We start from the raw sequence: 21,965 nt of genomic DNA, 5'->3' as shown, positions 1-21,965 counted from the left end.
CTACTCTGCCTACCTGGGGGGCCAGACCCCTGCCAGGGCTGGGCCCTATAGAACCCAGGCTTATCCTCCACCTGACCCTACCAGGACCTCCAGCACTGAAGAACAGCGAAGTCTGAGGTGCTGGGGATCCCCCACTGGAGAGCAGGAAGACCTGGGCCCTGAAGGGCTTGGGGAGGGGTCATCACCCCCTCTCCTAATCCATCTTCAATATGAAGAGGTTTGGGGCACACTTCCTGGGGAGGGAGCACAGGCCTGGAGGAGAAGTCCCAGTTTGGGCCTTCCCCAAACTTCCATCTTCTGGGCCACAGCCTAAGGCCAGGCATCCAAAAGTCCAAAAGTCTAGCCGGCTGGTCAGAGTCCCTGCACAGTCCTTGGGGGGCACCCACCCCGTAGGGGTCAGGTGTCAGACCTGCACGGGCAGTGTCTGGTTCATCTGCAGCCGCATGTCCTGGATACTGCTGAGGATCTTCTTCTGATGGCCAGCCAAGGTGACCCCGATCCGGAGCAGGTCTCTGTAGACGGACCAAGGGCACGGTCAGTCCTTTCCCTCCTGCCCCCGACTCGGGGCCCTGCTCAGCGCCCCCTGCCCAGCCCTTCCAAATCTGAGGCACACTCACTCTGCAGTCATCTGAGCCACCAGGTCAAAGGTCGCAAATCCCGCGCTGACAAAGCTCTCCTTGTAGCGCCCCATCTTGATGGCATCTAGCCAGTCACCAACTGTCGTAAAGGTCGTGTAATCCGGGACCGTGCGGTCCAGGAGGGGCTGTGACATGCTGTGGCAAGAAGAGAGACTCAGTGAATCCTAACGGCAAGGGAAGCAGGGGCAGGAGTAGGAACACAGGGCACCTGGGTGGCTCAGTTGGTCAGGTGTCCGACTCTTGATTTTGGCTCAGGTTATGATCTTGGGCTGGTGGGGTCAAGCCCTACGTTGGGCTCTACAATCAGCAGGGAGTCTGCTTGGGATTCTCTCTTTCTCTCTCTCCCTCTGCCCCTCCCCCTGCTCACGTATGCGCTCTCTCTCTCTCTCTCTCTCTCTCTCAAACAAATAAATCAGTCTCCAGAAGCAGGGTGGGAATAGAGGCAGAGACACTGACCCAGACTGGGCACTGGCGATGACCTTGAGGCTGGCAGCATTGCGGATGAGCTTGTCCAGGGTGTTAACAATCTGGGAGAATTTAGGCCTGAGGTTCCGGTCCCGCACCCAGCAGTCCAGCATGAGCTGGTGCAGGGCTGTGGGGCAGTCCATGGGTGGGGGCAGCCGGTAATCCTGCTCGACGGCATTGATGACCTGAGGCGAGAACAGGGAAACCGTGAGTGAGCCGCCACCTTGCTCCCCAGCTGACCCCCACCTACCCAGCCACTCTGGCTGGCCCCACTCACATCCTGGTTGCTCATGTCCCAGTAGGGTCGCTCTCCGTAGCTCATGACCTCCCACATGACGATTCCATAGCTCCAGACATCACTAGCAGAGGTGAACTTCCGATAGGCTATGGCCTCTGGGGCAGTCCAGCGAATGGGGATCTTCCCGCCCTGGTGGGGGGGGCACACGCCCTTCACCCTGTGACTCGGGGCTGCTCCCCAGCCCCAAGCCCCTGCCTGGTCGGCCCCGCCCCCAGTCTCCCTCCCAGCTGCTTCCTGTACCAGGGAGCTGGTGTAGGTAGGATCGGAGGGATCATCCTCCAGGAAGCGGGAGAGGCCAAAGTCTGAGACTTTGCAGACCAGGTTGCTGTTGACCAGAATGTTGCGGGCGGCCAGGTCTCGGTGCACATAGTTCATCTCAGACAGGTACTTCATGCCCGCAGCAATGCCCCGAAGCATGCCCACCAGCTGAATGACTGTGAACTGTCCGTCGTTGAGCTGAAAGCAACGGGAAGGCTCAGGTGGGCCCATCACCTCCCTACTGGCCCAGGGCCCTCCCAAGACCTTCATGCCCGCCCATCTGTGCCTCCATCTACCCTCTCTAAGTCCTCGGAGACCACGCCTCACCTATCCCTGTGACTATGTGCAGAGATCACTGGAAGGAAGCGGCCCACTGTGTGGCAGGTGTCTGTATACAACATCCTAATGAACCCCCGTAAGGATCCAAAGAGCTCTCACCACTCATTTTATAACCAAGGCAGCTCAGACTCAGAGAGGTTAAGTAAAGCCCGAGGTCACACAGGCAGTAGAGGACAGAGTCAGGATAAGAACTTTGGTCTTTCTGGCTCTGAGAACCTGGCTGATCCCCTGCACCAGGCCACCTCAGTAAATAGTTGTAGACCTGAAGAGGGTAGGGTCTGTCTGGCCTTGCAGGAGGGGGTGGTCTGCCTGAGGCAGCTCTCTGGAGTAGGAGGAGGGAGAGGGGCTGGGGCTGCCTCATACCCGGAGGAAGGAGTCCAGGGCGCAGTTCTCCATGAACTCGGTGAGAATCATGACCGGCCGGCTTTTAGTGACCACGCCCTCTAGTCGGATTATGTTGGGGTGGTCAAACTGACCCATGATGGACGCCTCGCTGAGGAAGTCCCGCCGCTGCCTCTCGGTGTAGCCCACCTTCAGCGTCTTGATGGCCACGAACACCTCCCTGCGGCCGGGCTGTTTCAGCCGACCCCGGCACACTTCCCCAAATTCCCCTGCAGGGCAGAGGGCACAGGTAGGAAGTGGCTTCTGGGATTGGCCTTATGTGCAGTGCATGCCGGCCCCTCCCTGGGGTAACCCCCCCACCCCGCCTCTCCTCCCCACTGTGCCCTAGGGGACTCACCAGCTCCAATCACCTCCTCGATCTTGACACAGGATACATCGATCTCCTTGGCAAACTCTCGCACAGCCTCATTAGGGTCCTCATAGGTAAAAGGGTCAATGTAAACCTTCATTCCAGGAGCAACTAGAAGAAGAAAAGGTGGGCATGAGAGGGGCCAGAGCTTTGGCCTGGGGTGGGGGACAGTGAGGGATACTGCACCTTCCCTGTCCCTAATGGGAACACATTTCACACCCTCCCTCCTAAGTCTGCTCCGTATTCCTCCCTGCTGGAGTCCCAACTCGCCCCTTCCCCACCCACTCACTGTTCCCTCCATGAGAACTAGTGACCATAAAGGCTAGACACCTAGGATTCTTATTCTTCTTTCTCCCTCATCCCTTATGTCAAAACATCTCTCGGATTCATCCCTCTCTCATTCCCACTGCCCCTGACCTTATCCAGGCCTTCAACACTCAGACTATTGCAATAGTCTCCCAGCTGGGCTCTCTGCCTCTGGACTTTTCCCACCAATCTATCCTGCATACCTGTCTCCCTAAAACAATACTCACATTGTATCACTCCCCAGCTTGAGAGCCTTTCGGATTACCTATGGTGGAGTCAAGTCCAAACTCCTCTGCCTGCGTTTCACGACCCTTCGAGGACTGGCCACAACCGCCCAGCCTCACTCCCAAGCAGCTGTCAAACCGGTCTTCTCACTGCCCCCACAGTCGGGCACTCTCCCCACCCCACCCACCACCTTCCAGAGGCTCCTCTAGCCAGGAATGCTCTCCCCCACCTCTCTAAACCCTGCTCAACTTGCCTGGCTCAGCTCAGTCCAAGGCCACCTCCTCCAGGAAGGCTTCATCTTTTCTGAACTCTTACCACCCTTTGTAACAGGAACACCCAGCTTAACACCAAACTGTTTTCTCATTTTTTTTCTGTGTACATATCTTTTCTTTCTCCTAGGATTAGCTGCCTTTGAGGAAAGGGGTCACTTCTCATGCGTCTCTGAGGCTGGCAGGAGGGAGGTGGGGGCTCAGGAAAGGGCACTTGAGTGGAAGCAGGAAGGGCTATCTGGAATAGGAGTATGAGGGATGAAATCCCAGGCAGGGCAAAGGGTATCTCTAAGCCCTGCAGTAACCAGGGGAACTTGGGGGTGCGATGGGGGGCGGGGGGCAGGATCAGGATGAAGAGAGAAACTCACTGTATTGCTGCAGCTTCTCTGTATACTCCGAGTCAGAGCCGTGCCGCTGCTTCCTGGTGGGGGCAGTGGGGGGGCAGCCTGAGACAAGCCCAACAGCTCCCTCCGTTCAGGGGACCCTTGGGCTCACAGGAGGGGCAGGGTGCGCTGGGGAGGACCTGGTGCCTCCTGGGTCTCTGGGCAAAGGGCTCAGTGGACTCGGTCCCCAAGGGGATCTGACGGGGATCAGGCCAGGGGCGTGGACTGGAGAGGGCCTCGGCAGCGAGGAAGGTCTGGGCCCACCAAGGGCCTCTGTGGCACATGGGCTCTAGGGTATTCCAGGGAAGCTCTCGCCAGCCCATGGCAGCAAGCCAGGCCCAGGAGTACCTGAGACAGACGACAGCGATGACCACGACAGCAACCACAAAGACCAGCCCAGCCGTGGCAGACCCCACGATGAGGGGAAGCTGTTCCTGGAGCTGCTGGGCGCCGGAGCCTGGAGAGCGGGAGGGAGGGGACTGGGTAAGTGGAGAAATGGAGAGTCTGAGGCAGGCAGGAACAGGAGCAGTGGGGTACGTACCTCTCTCGCTTGTGGTCTCAAACTCAGCCGGACGGCTGTACTGCCCGTAGCCGGCCACGGTGCGGGCTCGCACCTGGACCACATAGCGGGCCTCAGGCCGCAGCCCATCCAGCTGTACCGAGTTCTTCTGGCTGGTCACCGTGGAAGCAATGCCCTCACTCTGCAACACCAAGAGGGATGAAGCACCTCAGCGGCCCTGAGGCCCAGCAGCCACCCACCAGGGCCCACCTGTGGCTGCCCCAGTACCCAAGACCTGGCTCCCCAGGGCCCCGACACCATTTGGGGTGTCCTCTTCTCACCCCAAAGCCTCCTCCTGCCCCTCAAGGCTCTGACCTTCTCAAAGTATTTCATCTCATAGTCCAGGATGACTCCATTGGGCCGCTCTGGGGGTGCCCAGGAAAGGGTCAGGCTGCTGCCTGAACTGCTGTGGAGATGGAGTGTAGGCACTTCGGACGGGGCTGAAGGAAGATGGGGCGGGGGCTCACCACGGGCTCCCCAGGACCCGGTGCCCAGGGGACCCCCGGTGGTCCACTGGCAGGCCCTGGGCAACCGAAATTCTGTGTGGGAGGAAACGACCCGGGCCCTACCCTCCTGCGTCCCCTCCTCACCCGCCTGGTTGGTGGTGATATTCACGGCTGCGTAGCGGGGGGGCAGAGGGCTCTTGCCCGAGACCCCGTTGACGGCCTGCACCTCAAAGGTGTAGCGTGTATGAGCCAGCAGATGGCTGATGTGGACCCGGCGCTCAGTCAGGCCCAGCTGCCGAGGCACAAACTCCACATTGTCATCGCAGCGAGAGCAGGCTGAGGTGCCCCCAGCCCCGGGGCCCCCGCGGCACTTCTTGCAGATGACGTTGTATAGGAGGTCATCCCGGCCCCCCAGGTCCCGGGGCTCGCTCCACTCGAGGATCAGTGTGGTCTCATTCACGTTGGAGATCACACCCCGGGGGGGAGATGGCACCGCTGTAGGGAAGGTGGAGGGAGAGGGCAGTGAGCGAGGGCCCCAGCACTGCCCTCCCACTCGGAGTTCCTGTGTCCAGTAAGCAGTTTCCTATGGTCTTACTCTTGTCTCTGCTTTAATAAGCAGAAGAGCTTTCCTACACTTCTCCACTAGGAAAATTCGATTTAGCCTTCAAGGCCAAACTCGAGATGTCACCACTTCTTGGAAGACTTCCTCAACTCTTCTCCTTCCTGTCCTCTGTACCCCCATAACACAATTCCTGGGCATCCTTCCAGCCCGGCACTTAGCACATTATATGGTCTTTTATCTGTTTTTGCCTGTTTCTCCCACCTGGTTACAAGCTTCTTTAGGATGGCGACTGTATCTTGGTCTCCTCTGCATCCCTGGCACCCAGCACAATGTCTGACACCAAAGACCAGAGCAGGGAGAAAGCAGGGCACTAGGCTGCCCCACAGATGTGAGGCCCCCTCCACGGTTGGGGTTGGGCCAGGAGAACAGCAGTTCTACACAGTGGAAGGAGGGAGGGGCCACAGGCCCCAGTGGCTCCGGATGCCTGGCTAGGAGCTAGTGGGTGCTTACTCGGTGTTGGTGGAAAGGCTAAGCCGGCTGATCTAGACTCTGGCTCAGGGCCAGTCGCTTCTCAGCTGCACCATGCTGCACACCACATAGAACCTCCCCAAGCCTCAGCTTCCCTGTCTGAAAAGTGGCTCTTCACAGCAACCGTCTCGGCCCCCTGAGGGAAGGCCTGCAGCAGGGCTGAGCGAGGCCACAAGTTCGCTTACTGGTACAGGCACTGTCTGCAGAGTCCGAATCCGCTCGGTAGAAGTTGCTGTGGCAGGTGCAGATGCTGGCTGCTGGCGAGGTGGTGCGGCTACTGGGGGGGCAGGGGAGGCAAGGCCCCTCTCCCTGCTTCGCCTTGTAACTCCCGGGGGCACAGGCTGCGGGGTAGAAGACGATGGATGTGCTCTTCAGATCAGTGAGAATCTAGCCCTGCCCCAGCACAGCTCCTGGCTCCTCCACCTCCCAGACAGTGGGGGCTCTGCTGGGATTGCCTAACCCCGGTGCGGCTACAAAAGGCCCTTTTGCCCCATGCAAACCCCACGTCAGCGGATTCCTCCCCGCCCCGGGCCCCCACCCCTACCCCGGGGCCTCACAGGCAAAGACGTCAGCCCCATCACCTGGGCAGCCTGGACTTGTCGAGGCACGGAAGGGAGAGGGAAGGAAGAGGAGGGGTGGGGAAGAGACCACTGGCAGGCTGGCAGCACCCTCTACTCTGCCAGTTTGCCCCCCGCCCTGCAGAAACTTGAGAAAAATCACCCCTCGGACCCTCATGGCCACCCCAGAACAGCCAGAGGTGGGGCCTTGTTTCCAGGACCAGCCTCTCTTCCCACCCACCAGGAGCAGGGGAGCAGCTCCTTCCTGCCCTAGGGCAGGGGTGGGGGCTGAGGAGGGGTGAGAAAAGGGGAAAAAGACAGCAGGAAGGAAGGCTGGGGTCACCAGGAGTTCAGAGGCCTCAAAGCATCCACAAGGGGCACCCCAGGACCCAAAGCAAGGCCAGAGCTGAGTGCCTGAACATCCCTTCTCCTCAGTGTCCTCTCTTGCCATCTACACTAGGGCCCCCGGTGGTCGGCGGTGGGGTTCTGCGAATCTCTGACAGCCGTATAATTTATTATTCAAACTGGAATATTTTGAGAGTGAAAGGGGCTGCTAAGAATAATCATGGGATCATGAGCATACGCCAGGACGACCCAGACACACGAAAACATATGGTCACTCTAACCACACACGACTGGCCCAGGGGAGGTCCTCCAGAGTGTGGAGTGCCCAGACTTGGGGCTGTGCTCTTCTCTGGGGGTACATCTCCCCTCACTAAGGTGATGTTCACCCAAGCTCTTTCGAGCCAGTGGGGGAGGGGGCAGAGGCCAGGCCAGGCCGGTTGCTATGGGAACCAGCATGCATTTCCTGCCAGGGACCTGCAGAGTGTTAGCCCCTCTTCAGGCTGTCAGGCTCATCACCCCCACTCCCTTTCTCCACTTAGGAAGAGGAAGTCTGGGGCAGGCTCCCATAGAGAAGTGGAGAGGGGCCGGGCAAGGCACTATTCACCTTTCCATGACAACACCCCACGTGGGGCCTCCTAGCCAGCCCCCACCCTTGCAAGTGCCAAGGCAGAAGGGATAGAAGGCAAGGCCCTCAGCATCTTGCCCTGCACAGCAGAGCCCTGGACAAGGCCGGAGCCCCAGCTCCCCCATTTCCTGCTCTGATACCTTGACTGTTGTTGTTCTCAGAGACCCTGCGTCCTTACTGGTAGCACTGGGGAGATAACTGGACTCTACCTTACGAGATTGTGATGAGGCTCAAATGAGAGCCCTTTGTGACTGGATTTTTATAGCTAGAAGTCTAGTATGCTGTAAGGTCTTAGGAGTCTTGGCAAGCCACGGCAGACAAGCCTCCTAATCTCCTCCTGTATGAAGTAAGGACAAGAGAATCCCTGTCCCCCACACATTCCCAAGAGAGTCACAGCTGACATTTCGGTGGTGATGGTGTTGCCATGTGCCAGGCACTGTTCCAAGAGCTTCACACGCATCAAATCACTTAAGACCCCTACAAGTCCACAGAGGAATCACCACTATGGTCCCCATCTAGCACACGAGGAAACCAAGGTTCGAAGAGTAAGTAACCTGCCCAAGGTTCCAGCAGTTCTAAGTGACAGAGTCAGGACTCCGATTTCAGGGACCCGGCCCCCAAGCTCTGTGCTGTCAACTCAGCCTCTCGAGGAGGAGATGAGACACCAAGGTAAAAGGGCCAAGTGGGAGTGCCCATAGCTCTGGGGCCCAGCTAGTACGTGGCTTAGGCCCCAGTACCCCCTCCCCCATCCCCCAAGCCAGTCCCCACTCACGGCGGCACTGGGAGTCCTTGGCAGCTGGCTCGTGGCCGGCGGCACAGGTGCAGGCACCCACAGGCACCATCCACTCCCCGTCGCCGTTGCAGTAAAGCTTGAGTGGCACAGACACCTCCACAGCATTGGCAACGCACGTGCCCGGGGCGATGACCAGAGAGGTGGGCTCAGCCCCTGTGAGGGTCTCGGGGAAAAGGGCGAAGCCTGCAGTGGTGGACGCACACTTCTTGTAGAAGGCACGCACGGAGATGAGTGACATGCAGGCGCCCTGGTCCTGGAAGGCCAAGTAGAAGCCGGCCTTGGAGAGTGGCCCGAAGCTTCGCACCTTGGTGTTGACGCGGCCGGTGTCAAGCCGCGAGAAGCTCTCGTCAGGCGCGATGGTGTCCACCTTCACGTAGGGGTTCTCCATCCAGAAGGGCGAGGAGGCAGAGGCCACGTCGCTGTCGGCCTCGTAGTAGAAGAGGTTGAAGGTCTCTTTGCAGGAGCCAGGGATGTTGGGGATGCTGTTGCAGTCACGCACGGTGAACTTGAGCTCCACATAGACGCGCTGCACCTCCCGCCGCCAGATGAAGCCCGTTCGAAGCCAGTTATTCTGGCTGGACTCCCGCACGTTGCACACCTGGTATGTGCGGATGGGGTTCATGGCCTCATCGTAGCCACTCACCTCTTCCCACTGTGCCGGGACCAAGCGAAAAGGACAGAATGAGTGCCAAGTGCCTATGCCATGCCCAGATGCATATTTGCTTCACAGAGATGCGTCTGTGGTAAACTGGCCTGAGCATGCAGGCTACACGGGTCCAAATCCCAGTCCCTGCTCAGTGACTATGGGTCAAGTCACTTAACCTCCCTGTACCACCGTTTCCCCATCTGTAACATGGTGAGAATGAAGACATATGAGGAATAAGGGACTTTACGTGAATAAAGAACTGAGAGCACTTGATAAGGACTATGGGACTATCAGCTATAATATTTGTTGTCTTTATGCCTCAGTTTTGCTGTCTATTAAGTAGGGCTGATTAGATGTAAATGACGTGGTAGGGAATCAAATCAGGTTAACATATATAATGGGCCTGTGACAATGGCCCATATAGAGCACACATTCAATAAACACGGGCTGTCACCATCACATTTAACCTTCACTGCAACCCCATGAGAAGGTATATCTGTTGTCCCCATTCTATGGAAGAGGGAGCCAAGATTCTCCAAAGTAGAGACTTGCCCAAGGTCACACAGTCAGGTCTGATGAATGAGAGCCTGGAATGCCATCCCACCCCAGGGTTTCAGAACTCAGGGGGGTTGTGAAGTCCATCTAGGGGGGTTAATTAGAATATTTTAGAAATGTCAGAACTACAGGAATTTAACCGCTAAGAAATGGAAGCCCAGAAAAGTGAACTGCCTTGCTAAAAGTCACAAAGCAAGTTAAAGATCTGGAGCCAAGGTTTCCTGGTCCCCAAGCCAGTGACCTACCCAGGGACCCAGGAAGGAGGGAGATGGTTGGAGAAGACAAGCAAAGCACTGTCAGCCAGGAGAGGGATGGTGACAGGCTGAAGGAGGGCTGAGGGGTGGGCAGAGGGAGAATAGGTCAAGACGGTGTGTTTGGGGAGGAGGACACAGGCAGACTGAAAGCTGAAAGGGTGAGAAACACCCATAGGCAAAGAAGGAAGGTGACAGGTGCAGAGGATGGGAAACTGATAGGCAGAGGGCAGAGGCAGCCCTTCTCCAGCCCTGGTGAGGCAAGGGGAATGAACACTGGCGGAGGAAGTGGCCTCCGACACTCAGGGAGATGGTGGGGAAGGCTTACCCCACTTTCTGGATGAGATGTCCATGCCAACTCTGATGTCACCCACTTTGTGTCCATGAGGGTTTCTGGGGAGAAAGAGAAGAACAGAGGTCAGAGGCCATGCTCAGGGTGGGGAGAAGGAGGTTGTCCAAGAAAGGCCAGGACACCAGAAAGTGATTCCCACCAGGCACTACTCCATCCCACCCCACCCACAAGTCCTCGAAGCTCTCTGCTACCCTTCCCTGGAGAAGAGCCTGCAGCCACATCCCAGAAACTTCAGACACCAAAGATGTGAGCCATCAGGTTGTTGGAGATGCATGTCTACTACTGACCCCAGCTGGGGTCATAGAGGCAAAAGCCAGGCCCAGTTCACACACCTACAGGCTTGGCTAATCTCCACACAAAGGGGTAGCAGGCCCTTTATCCTGGAACAAAGGACCCTGTGCTTCAGAGCCTGCTGCCCAGGCCTCCCCTGACTCCATTCTCGACACAAAGGCCTGGCACCACACATGCCCAGGGGAAGGGGCAGGTAGTTACAGGGCAGAGCCTGCTCCCAGCCGGCCTCCCACTCAACTACCTCCGGGGGATGGGGCACGGATACTCTCTGAGGCTGGGCTGAGGGCCACCAAGACCCAGACCAGCTCCTCGAGAGCTAGTTCAGTTCTTGCCACAGTCCTTGGATAAAGGTGCTGTCGGTGCACCCCTTTTATAGGTGAGAAAACTGAGGCTCAGATTAAGTCAATATATGGCCTAAGGTAAAACTGCTAGGACTTGGGGTAAAGGGTTGAAAGGTAGCTGACTTGATAGCTAACCACTTAACCAGAGCACTCTGACTGCAGTATAAAGGGAAGAAGAGAGAAAGGAAGAACAGAGAAAGCCTAGAAAGCTATGTAACCTTTAAGTCCCAACCCAGCTCTCAGCCACCCTGCCCTGGAGAAGAGCCTGCAGTCACATCTCCAGAAATGTTAGACACCAAAGATTTGAGACATCAGGTCAGCCTCCTCCAGGAAGCCTTCCCTGAACCACCAAATTAAGGTTAGATGCCTTCCTCTGTGCATCCAGGGCCGGGAGCCTTGTCACAGTACTGATCCTATTCTAAGCTTCAGTTTCTCATCTGTTTCCCCCTGCTCAGCTATAGGAGGGGCCCATTAATGTTTCTGACATAAACTCAATCCCCGAGGAATCGGAGTCTGGGTTCTGGCTAGCAACTCTGCTCTCTGAAAGGAGAGGGATGCCAACTCCTTTCTTAGAGCCTGGGAGACTTTCCCTCTGCCCTGAGCTGGAAGAGGGCAGGTTGGGGCTGCCCAGGAGGAGAAAGACCCAAACCCCCCAGATTCCAGGCTTATGGCCTTCACTGATTTCCTGCACTCTGGGTCTGAGCTGAGGATGGCAGGTGAGGTGGTTGTGGCCCAGACCCTCATGCAAGGCCAAGTTGGGGAGAGGCTCCCTCCTCTTCCATCAGAGATGGCTGGTCCCTGGAGGACCTAGCTGCAGGGTGAGCCGCCCCAGCCTCATGGGTCGGTGGCCCGACAGGCCTCTGGCAGACAAACAGACACAGACAGACATCTGGCAGGGGGCTAAGGGAGGCAAGGAGAGATGGGCAGAAGCAGGGGACCAGAGACAGGCAGGGAGAGAGATGGTGGGGCAGGGGCCTCGCCGAGGCGGACGGTGGGAGGCTCAGAGCTGGAAGGATGTGCAGAGCCACTGGCTAGGACCAGACAGTGCGGTGACCAGTTGAGGACTACAAAAGACGGTGAGGTGGAGAGACAAGGAGGCCCGAGGAGACAGAGACAGAGAGGGAGGTTTCCAAATAGCCTCTTCCTCAGCCAGCAGCCCAGAGCGTTCCGGTCCCTGGAGGCAGGAGAGCCAAGCGCACCCCCTCCCCTCCAAGCCAGCCAGCCAGCCAGCCAGTCCGCCTGCTTGTCTGCCCGCTGCCCGCCGCCCGCCACCCGCCCGCCTGAGCAGGCAGGGGCTCCCACCGCTCCCTCAAGCTGCCTCCCTCCTCCCTCTCCCTCACTTCCTTCTGCTCAGCCTGTGCCAAACCCATCTGGAACTGTTTAAACCCAAATATTCAGCCCCCTCCCCCCTCCAGCCAGATTCCTCCACAGTTTAAAACAAGCCCTGTGCTAGCTCTGAGAGGACGATGGGGCTTGGAGGGGCGGGAGGGGATGGTGGGGAGGGGGAAGGGAGGGGGGAGGCTCTTCATTTCTGTTTAATTTCTGGGGAGCGGGAGAGGGAGGGGGCGGGGATCGGCCCTTGGCCATCGCTCAGCCTTGGCCATCGCTCAATCTCGGCACATTTTTCCCATTAATGAGGAGAGGACTTGGATTTCGAGTCATGTGTGCCCGAGGAAGGGCTCCGGTCACCCTGGTGGGGAGGGGGCTTGCTCTCTGGAGAAGGGGAGGGGACTGCTCCCTTCAGCAAGAGGGAGACCCTGAGGTGCCTGTGTCCCAGCCTCAGGAAGGGCACAGAGGGGTCCCAGAATCCATCTGTGTGGCATTGGGAGGGACAGACCCAACCCCACAGAGCCCACCTTTCCTCGGCTACATGTGTGCCGCACACGCGTACGTGGACGCGAGCTGGGGTGAAGTATATGAGGTTCCAGAGGTAAGGACAAGAGAGGGCTGAGAGAGCAATCTCCAAACTCCTCAGCTGCCAATCGCACCCCCATCCTCCTCTGCCCCCCATGTGGCTGCTGGAGGGAGACCAAAAGGCCGGCAGCCACTCTCTGGTACCGGGCTCTGTCAGGCCAGAAACCCCACCGGCCCTTCCAAAGTGAGCAGGGGAGTGGACAGCAGGCCTGGGGGCTTTCCAGGATGGGGCTTCAATGCGCAGAAGTAAACCAGCACCCCTTTCGGGTTTCCAAAGGGCCACAGAGAACGGACACGTGGCGCAAATCACACACACAAGCACTCCCCAGTTCTCCATGGCTGGGCTCATTCTCTGCCGTGGGGGCTAAAGAATGACAGGTCAACACATGTGGTGGACAAAACACACAAAGCCACAGCCGCCCGCAAACACACACACACACACACACACACACACACACACACACACACAGCTTCATACTCAGCCATGGTCTGTCTTTTTCAGACACACAGACGCATATGGTACAAACAGATCTGTCTTCCTCAGACACATACAGTGAAGCCCTCCTTTACACAGATTTGGTTTGCCTTAGGCAAACACTCACTCTTACAGTCTTCACGTGTGCGGATTTCCAGAGACATCTGTATACGGAGGGCACGCACACCGAACGGTGCGTTCTCCTTACACACCCAACTGCACACGATTGCCAGCCTCGAGTCACAGTCTTGAGTGTAGTCAAGTGCAAACGCAAACACCAGCTTCTCCATACAGACGCAATGACGTGCTCTCACGCAGCCACTCATGAGCCTGGGCCGCATACTCATACGTGCCCCGGGAGCTCGCAGACAGCGCTGAGGCCAGCACCTACAGTTTGGATAAAGCCTCCAAGGCCCATCCTCCACGCACACGCAACACACACACACACAGACACACCAAGCATGTTCTTTCTGTGAGCTGAGTCTCCAGGTGGGGTGGAGGAAGGGCCAGGAGAAGTCAGCGTCTGCTAAGAACAGAGAGGGACTGGACCAGTCTTGGCCAGAGGTGCAGGGAAGGAGCAAACCCCAGACCTGCTTCCTATGGCCCTGGCCCAGGCAGAAGCTGTCACCAGTCCCAGTCACAAGGCTGGGGGCAGGGCAGGGGCATGAAGATGGTTCTGGGTGTGGCTGGGTGTGGCCTCCCCAGGTACGCCCTGCCAGCACAATGGCACTGTCCCCAACACTGAGCCCCTGCAGCGAGGAGGGGTGGGCATCACGAACAGACTTAGCCCCAGGAGCTTTGGGCAACTCTTCCATACATACTGTTGGGTACCCAGCAAGAAGAGAAGAGTATCATGGGCCCCCAGTCTGTGTCTGACAGCCTCCCTGGGCAGCCCAGGTATAGCTGGGAGCCAGCCACCAATCCCGGTAAAGGGCCAAGTCCACACAGCTTTATGGGGTTGCCAGACTCCACGGTACCCCAGGTCACAGAGAACACACTGCACTGGGTCAGTGAGACCCAGGAAATCAAAAAACCCCCGAGACAAAAGCAAGAAGCCCAAACTCCAGATGAGGGACTTGACGGCAGTGGGGAAGGTCATGCTCCCAGGCAGGTGGACAGAGGGGCAGAGTCTGGACAAGGAGGCGCATAGCCCTGCCTGCAAAGAGAGGGAGAAAACCCCATGCCAACCCTGAGTTTGTCCCCCTCCTCCTTGAGGGGCTCCTCACTTCGGCCAACCAATCCAAGGGATCTGTCCCATCTTCTCCCTGCTTGCCCCTACCCTGTATGTAAGCAGACATACATGGGTGTACCAAGCCGCACACTCAGGGCGGTCAGCCTGAGGAAGAAGGGAGCCTGGGTTGGGGGGAGGGTTGCTATGGGACCTAGAAAAGCCTAACTCACCCCAAGTTACCTCTCCCTTTCTCTGCCCATGGCCCTCGATGCTGGGATGGAGGGGAGGGGAGCATCTCAAAACAGAGAACACATTTTGTTTTCCATTCCTCCCCTCAGATCGTGGGGATTTATAATTAAATAAACCTGAGAGGGAGAAGGGAGGAGAAAGCACAGAGCAAGGAGCCCAGATGCCTCCATGTTCGTCCATGCCCCCACCCTAGTCCTGGCCTTGTCAGCCAGCCAGCTGGGACCCGGGACAGACGGACAGCTAGCCCTTCGCCGGCATCCCAGCCAGTGTGTCTGGCCAGGGGTCTGGGGGCAGGAGGCAAGAGGACATCTGGGGCCAGGGCAGCCCCTAGGGGCAAGGGGCCTCTCCCACCCCATCAGGTGCCCAGCTGTACCCAGTCCCCCCCACCGCCACCCCCCCACCTCCCCAGCTGCCCAATCCCGACAAACCAGTTTGACTCAGCACAACAGGCAGGGCTACAATTTTCAAACTATGCAGGCCTGGTGATTCAGCCCCTTCATGCTGTTTAATTAGTGTAAGGCCGGGTGGCGGAGGCCCTGCCTTGCCCACGGCAGCGTAGGCTCTAGCTCCCTGCTGCTGAGGCCACAGAGCCAGTGGCGGCAGCAGCTCTGGCTGAAGGGAAGGCAGGACAAGCAAACTGGTTCCCCCAAATACCTGCCACTGTCCTTCAGCGGCTGCTCCGAGGTGCCAGCTCCTGACAGACAGGGATCGGGTGGGGGCCGCCAGAGGTGACTCGATGAGTGAGCCGGCCCCAGAAATCCCAGGCCTGGCGTCCCCTCTCAGGGAGCACCTCCTCGGGGGTCACCACTGCGGCCTCTGAGAGAGAGAGGGACACACATGCTACCTCCTTCCCTTGCACCCCACGTGCTCCGCGGCAGTCCCCACCTCTCACACCTGGCAACCAGGTCTCCCCCTCAAAAGGGTAGGCTCTCAGCAGACCTCTCCCAGGTCCCACGTGGAAGTGTCCCACGGACCAGACATCCTTCCCCCTCCCACGCCTGTTCCTGGTCTGCTCGCCTTCCGGTTCGTGGTCCCGGAGGGGAGAAGGATCTTGGCTCGGGGGACTGGGACTCTACTCGAAGGGAGAGTGGGCAACAAGGTGGCCCCGTTTCCCTATGACTGAGGGTAAATCTGAGGGCAAAATCGGTGTTTGTTTGCACGGGGAGGGAAGCAATCAGAGGGCAAGGGGAGGGGAGTTTCTTCAACCAAGAAGGACAAGCAAGGACCCTGGCTCCATCCTCACGGAAAACTGATGAGGTCCTTGGATGCAGCCTTGGGGGACCCCAAGTGTGTAGGGAGGAAGAGCAACCGGGTGCTAGACAGCACCTAACCAGCGCATCCATGACAAAACAGTACGCAGAACTCAGGTCTCCTGGCTCTAAGTATAAAGGCCCCCAGATGTGGAGAGCCAAAAGGCTCCCCTAGGCCCAGGGCAAACCAAATCCTGGCAAAGCCAAATGGAAGGCTGGAGCCTATACCCCCTGCCTGTAAAGCTTGGGAGTAGGGAAGCTCCTAACTAGCCCCACCCCGTGACCCTAGCCCAGGACCACCAAGTCTTCCCACCTCACCCTTCAAGCTCCAGACATGGCTGGGAGATGGGCAGGACACAGACAGCTGCCCGTACCCAGCTCTCATCCCATCCCAATCCCACTGCTCCCAGAGCTGAAGGGAGATGGAAGAGGGCGACAACTTGCTCTTCAGACCAATCTTCCCCCATAACCCCCCCAACCCCTTCCTCTAACCTCTCTCCTGCAGGTAAGGCACACACCAGCTTCACTTTTGCCCCTTCTCAGGGGGCAGACCCCAGGATAATGATAATAACACTTAATCCCTGAATGATAATGGCTGTGTGCTAAGCACAAACATTAAGGACTCAATCTTCACCATGACTCTAGGATAGTGGGTACTACCACTATCGCATCTCAATATGAGGGAGAACTGAGTGGGGAGGCATACTTCTGTGTGGGGCCCCACGCCCCAAAGCATCTCTTTTTCCTTTCATTCTCAAGCACACACACTGAAAACCCTAAGGTCTGAGATACGGCAGAAGTAAAGGAACTGGTAAAAGCCACACACGGAAAGCACCCCACACTGGCCTGGCCTCCCAGCCACCACCTACCCAGTCAGGGAGTAGCCCCAAACTCAGCTGGGGTGAGGGGGAAGGATGGACAAAGTTGGGGCCCTGCTGCCCGCTCTTTCCTGTGCTGCTACTGCTCATGGGCCCTCCGGTCAGCCCAGTCAGCCCCTCAGCTCCTCGGCCCCAAGGCCTGGATGCCAAGCTCCCAGCTATGGCCTGCCGCTGAGGGTCTAGCAGATTGTGAGGAGTGCAGAGGAAGAAAGGAAGGAAGGAGTGAGCCTCTTCAGGCAGTCCTTGCTCCCCTGACCCAAACCACACCCCCTCCACCCCACTGTCAGCAGCAGCACCCACCACACCTGACAAGGAGGGCCCCACGCCTAGCACACACAGAGCCCCATAAGCACCTGTGCCTGTGTGGCTCCTCCTGGGCTAAGACACAGAGACACAGACCTGGGAACTCCAACAGGCTCCCTGGCTCACACCCTTGAGGCAATCAACAACAAAGCCCCACACTGGTTTCTCACGCCTGAGATGCTATCACACACATGTGGGCGCGACCTCAGTGTGTCTGCCGGGATTTGCATGTGTCCACCCGTGTGAATCGGCCTGTCAGCGCCGGTGGGCTCCGAGATAAAAGGGGCTGGGGGTTTGTAGGAACGTTAACCAGAGAGAAAACTGGCAAGCACCAGAAGATGCCTTTCTCTCGGAACTGTGCTCTTTCTTCCTTTAAGTTTACCAGTTGTGAACATACAAACAAACCAAGTTACACAGAATTCCTATTTTTGTTCCTCTACTAAGTGACTAGATGTGCTGTTAAAGACGCCAAAACTAAGTACTGTCTATATTCCAAGGTCCCACAAATCTCTGTGGTGTCCTACCCTCCAGATTAAGGTCTTCTCTCTTTTAATGGTTCCAAAATTTTAGGAAACCCTGTGTGTGTGCGTGTGTCTATTGTCCGTGACCAGTGTCAGTGCCTCTCTCTCCCTCAGTCTCCTGTCAAGTGGCCACATGTGTGTGAGCTCTCCCACCAGGGCCAACAGCATCCTGTTCCCCCAAGTACAGTCGTTTGGAAGTTGGAGCTACCCGCTCAGCACCGTCTGGATCGGTTTCACACAACCTACTGAGGAACTCGGCCTTTCCCCACCGCCAAATGGGGCAAACCCCTGAACTTCGGGGGTCCAACGGAGACCCGAACATTCGCATGTCCTGCTAGAAGGCGGAGAGCCGCAGAGCAGCGCGCACTGGCCGTGGAGGCAGCACCTCGTGTGTAACTGGCGCTCCATAAACCATAAACAATAACAGGCCCCCGCCTCTCCACCCCCGCAGCCATCCCCTGACAAAGCAGGGTGCACGCACTCACACCTCTCACAGTCGACTCCAACGGGTTCCTAACCAACGCCGCCCCCCAACCTGGGAGTCCCGCTTCGCCCCCACCCGCCACAGCCCCGCGGCAGCCTCGGAGGCCCCCCGCCTCGCCCGGTGGGTTGTCCACACTTCCTCGCCTCCCCGGGCAGCTTAGGGCTCCGCTCCTCTGCGGTGAGTGCGGGGTTCTCCCTCATGAGCTCACAGCGGTTCTGTGACTTTCGGGGACGCTCAACCCGAGTCGAGCTGCCCGAGATGCACGACCCACGTACCGCGGGCCTCGGGGCCATCTGGAGCCTGCGAGGCGGCTACGGGGGTGTCCTCCCCACCCCATCCTCCCGCCCCCGAAACGGCGCGGGTGACGGAACCTCCTCCGACGTGCGCCCAGCCCGCATCTGACCCAGACGCGGGTCCTCTCCGGCCTACGCTCGGGCGACCCCGGCCACCGCAAGCCTCGGACGCGCCCCCCGACGCCGCTCACCTTCCAGCGCCCGGCAGCCGGCGGGCAGCAGCAGTGGCAGCAGCAGCAGCGGAGGGAGCAGCGGCAGGAGCCCCGGCGGCGGCGGCGGTGGAGGCGGCGGGCGGGCTCGGGCCATGGCCGGGGCGGGCTCCGGGAGCCGAGCCGGGCCGCGCCGGGCCGCGCCGGCGGGGCTGCGGGGACCCGGGGAAGGGTCCGCTTCGCGGGCTCCGAGGAACGCTCGCGTACGGTCCCAAGAGATCCGGGCAAAGAGAGGGTGCGATCCAGGCGGGCGGCTCCGAGACCGAGGCGGCGGCCCGAGCCTGGCGATGCTGGGGGATGCGGGCAGGTCGGACCCGCGGGAATCTGGACGGACCGGTCCAGGAGGATCCCGGGCGCTGGAGAGCTCGGAGCCGGAGAACTCCGGGAGGCGGGCCGGGGCGGGAAGGAGCAAGTGGTGGTAGTTCGGGGGCACAGTTATCCGGCGGTCTGCCGCGGGCCGGACTCGGATCCGGGGCTCCGGGTGCGCGTGCCGTCCGGGTTCCGAGCAGGGTTCTTGCAGCGCCGCTCACGTACTCACTTCTGCTGTCCCCAGCGCCGGCGCTGCCGCTCTGGGCGAGAGGGGCGGGACCGACCTCCTGCCTGTCAGCGCCTTGGCCCCGCCCCTAGCCGCTGGCCGCCCACTCACAGACCGCCAAGAGCGCGGCTTCGTCCTCAGGAGCTCTCCGCTGGAGTTCAGTAGGCGGCGCCTCCATCAGGCCCACCTTCAGGGTCTCCGAAGCCTGGAGTGGGCGGGGCCAAGAAAAAGATGAATTAGATTGGGCGGAGCGATGCTGTCAATCAGACGGAAACCCCGCCTCCTGTTTCCCATTGGCCTTTAGTAGCCGAACCGGAGTCCGAAGAGGGGCCGGTCACATACAACGAGCTGAGGGCGCCCCCCTGTGGCCCGTACGCTCCCAGGGACGCCCCCACGTGGCTATCTTTTCTCCGGGCGCCTCCAGACCCTAACGTCGAGTTTAGGCACTTCAGGGGGGGCCTATCCGCAACACATCCTGCGACCAGGGCCTTCTGCTCTTTTATTCATTCAATCATTCATTCATTCATTCATTCAGCCGTTCTCTGAGCGTAGACTCTATTACTGCGGGTGCTACAGCAATCGACAGAGGTCTGTGTTCTCTTGGAGCTAGTTTAGTGGTGGAGGCGGGCATGAAGTCATCCCAGCAGAACATAAGACAGAGTTGCCAGAGCACATGTGAGGGGGATAGCTATGTCTGGCGCTGAGTGAAGGACATTTCAGCTGAAACATGAAAGATGAGTAGTAGGTGAAGGATGTGTGTTTGGAGACAGGGTCAGGATGGGGTGGCTGTTTCAGACACAGCAAGCGCACTTTGTGCGACATCCAGGCGGCAAGAGAAACCGATATTCACTAGAGGAATCTGAAACAAGTTCAGAATATCCTGAGTGTAGGGTTAGAGGCTGAAAGGAGGCTTAGAAGTAGGTGTAGAGGGCCAGAGGAATTGTTTTCAGACTCAGACTCATAAGGCATTCTTGAGAGCTGGAGCTTGAAGCAAAGGCTTTGCCTTACCCACTTAGCGTGGCTGCTCTGGGAAGAAGGAATGGGGGAGGCAAGGGTAGAAACAGGGAGCTAGAGAGGGAGCTGTGCAATAGCCAGGTAGAGGAACATGCTGGTTTGAACTAGCGTGGAGACTGTGGGGATAGAGAAAAGTGGACAGGTCTAAGGTGTTTCAGGAGGTAGGATTCATGAGATTTGTGACTGAGTGGTTGAGAGGTACATGGTGGATGGAGCCATGATGGAGAATCCCCCGGGGTTTCTGGATTGGCAATGAACTTCTATCCCATTTGCTCAACCAATGTTTACAACATGCAATAAACACTTGAAAAAATAGGTCTTGTTTCTTAAGTGGTAGATGTTACTATGGCCTCATTTTACCAACAGAATTGACATCTAGAAAGGCTTGGTGACTTGCCCCAAGTCATAGTGCAAATAAGTGACAGGGATGGGATTTGAATCCAGGACTGTATCGCGTTTAGGCTTCCTCATTCCACTTCATCGGAGATCTTAGGATCACCCACATGCTTGTTAGAAACTCAGAATCCTGAGCCAGCCATTCCTCCTTGGATCTTGGGACTCAGAAACTCTGGGACATGAGGCCCAGGATTCTGCATGTTAAATAAGCATTCCAGATGCTGCTGGAGAATGACTACCGCCATGCAGCCTGTTGCTGTCCTCGCTGGAGAAACCGCCTTCCAGGAGCCGTCCCAGGGCCTTCCCCAGCTACCCCAAGATGTCTGGGGGGCAGAACATAAGCGATGAGACTCTAGGTGGACTCATACTTAATCCTCTGATCACGAAGTGCCTCAGTTCCAGTCCTGGAAGCTCCATGGGAACAAATGAAGTCACGATCTGGTGCCTGAAGACATGGTTCTGACAGCAGGCCATCCTCCCAGCCGGAGACAGGGTGTGTGTGGGCACACAGGGCTGCAGTAAAGGGCGGCTATGAGACAGAGGGCCAGACTGCACCTTAGCCTCCAGGCTCTTCTAATTCCAGATCTGTTCTCAAGCCCAAGAGAGTTCTCCCGACATCTTTCAAGGCTCAAGACCACAGAAGGGACCTTGGAGCTCATCTCATGCAACTCTCCCATTGTAGAGCTAGAAATCCTAAGGCCCAGAGAGAACTGTTTGCCCCACAGTCCCCTCTGCCCTGGGGTGCTGGTTGGCATTGGGTAGTATTTTGGCAGGCGTCCTGACAACAACACCTCTCAGCCAAAGCCCTGCTCGTTGCAAGGCGGATCTGTGAGGCCGGCCTTCCTGTTTGCTCAGCAGCTATGCCAGGCGAGGCCTCGCCCTGGACAAACACAGACTGCCGGGCAGCAGGCACCAAGCTCCTTTGTTCTTGGGCCTGATAGCAGGGCCAGCAGGTAACAGAGGGCCCGTCACCGGATGTTGGCACCATGGTTCCCACGGGAATGCTTTCTGATCAAGAGGCCGACAGGCTGAAGGGCACCCAGGTACTGGCTCCAACAGCCTGGGGCAGGAAGGCGACCACCTGGCAAGAGAGCAGACGTGAGTGGGGAGCAGGTGGAGGCATGGGGACCAAAAGCCAGGCCAGATAAGGAAAGCTGAGACACCTCCATCTCTTTGGGGCTAGGCGGGCAGAGAAGGTGCCAAGGAACCCAGGGATCAGCCTCTGACCTTTGATTTGGAATAAAGGGAAAATGTCCAGAGTGAGGTCAAAGTCCCTCTCTCTAGCCCACCATCCTTTGTCCATTTGAAACTAGGAGGAAGCTTCATGTCGAAGCAAGAGCTTGCTGAGACCCAAGTACAAACCCTGGCATGGTCATTCACCAGCTGGGGGATAGGAAGCTAAAACTTTCTGAGCCCAAGTATCCATGGGAATGAAGGTAGGATGGTGATCACACTTCCTAGTAGGCCTATTGTGGTAGTCTGGCCACGGG

General features: G+C 58.1%; 1 protein-coding gene across 1 annotated transcript; it reads right to left on the bottom strand.

Annotated features, from left to right (window-relative positions):
• Positions 1-286: 286 nt before the first annotated feature.
• EPHB3 (EPH receptor B3) lies at positions 287-19,053 on the bottom strand. Its single transcript, XM_032875544.1, has 16 exons — positions 18,513-19,053; positions 10,128-10,192; positions 8,327-8,999; positions 6,213-6,368; positions 5,082-5,432; positions 4,807-4,931; positions 4,474-4,633; positions 4,281-4,389; positions 3,918-3,970; positions 2,738-2,860; positions 2,362-2,609; positions 1,642-1,857; positions 1,381-1,530; positions 1,095-1,288; positions 618-773; positions 287-512 (listed from the first exon to the last, which is right to left on the bottom strand). Exons 1-16 carry the CDS (start codon positions 18,625-18,627, stop codon positions 404-406), a joined length of 3,003 nt encoding a protein of 1,000 aa, XP_032731435.1. The 5' UTR covers positions 18,628-19,053; the 3' UTR covers positions 287-403.
• Positions 19,054-21,965: the final 2,912 nt, after the last annotated feature.

This window comes from Lontra canadensis, unplaced genomic scaffold (assembly GCF_010015895.1).
Source record: "Lontra canadensis isolate GAN:19392208 unplaced genomic scaffold, GSC_riverotter_1.0 scaffold56, whole genome shotgun sequence".
NCBI classification, from domain to species: domain Eukaryota; kingdom Metazoa; phylum Chordata; class Mammalia; order Carnivora; family Mustelidae; genus Lontra; species Lontra canadensis.
This window is presented reverse-complemented; position numbering and strand designations above follow the sequence as displayed.

Excerpts from the sequence above, each read along its gene's own strand:
- EPHB3 (XM_032875544.1), bottom strand. The coding sequence starts at position 18,627 with ATGGCCCGAGCCCGCCCGCCGCCTCCACCGCCGCCGCCGCCGGGGCTC. Across the intron at positions 5,433-6,212 it reads TGCAGACAGTGCCTGTACCA|CGGTGCCATCTCCCCCCCGG; the intron begins GTAAGCGAACTT and ends CCTTCCCTACAG. Across the intron at positions 4,390-4,473 it reads TGAGACCACAAGCGAGAGAG|GCTCCGGCGCCCAGCAGCTC; the intron begins GTACGTACCCCA and ends CCCGCTCTCCAG.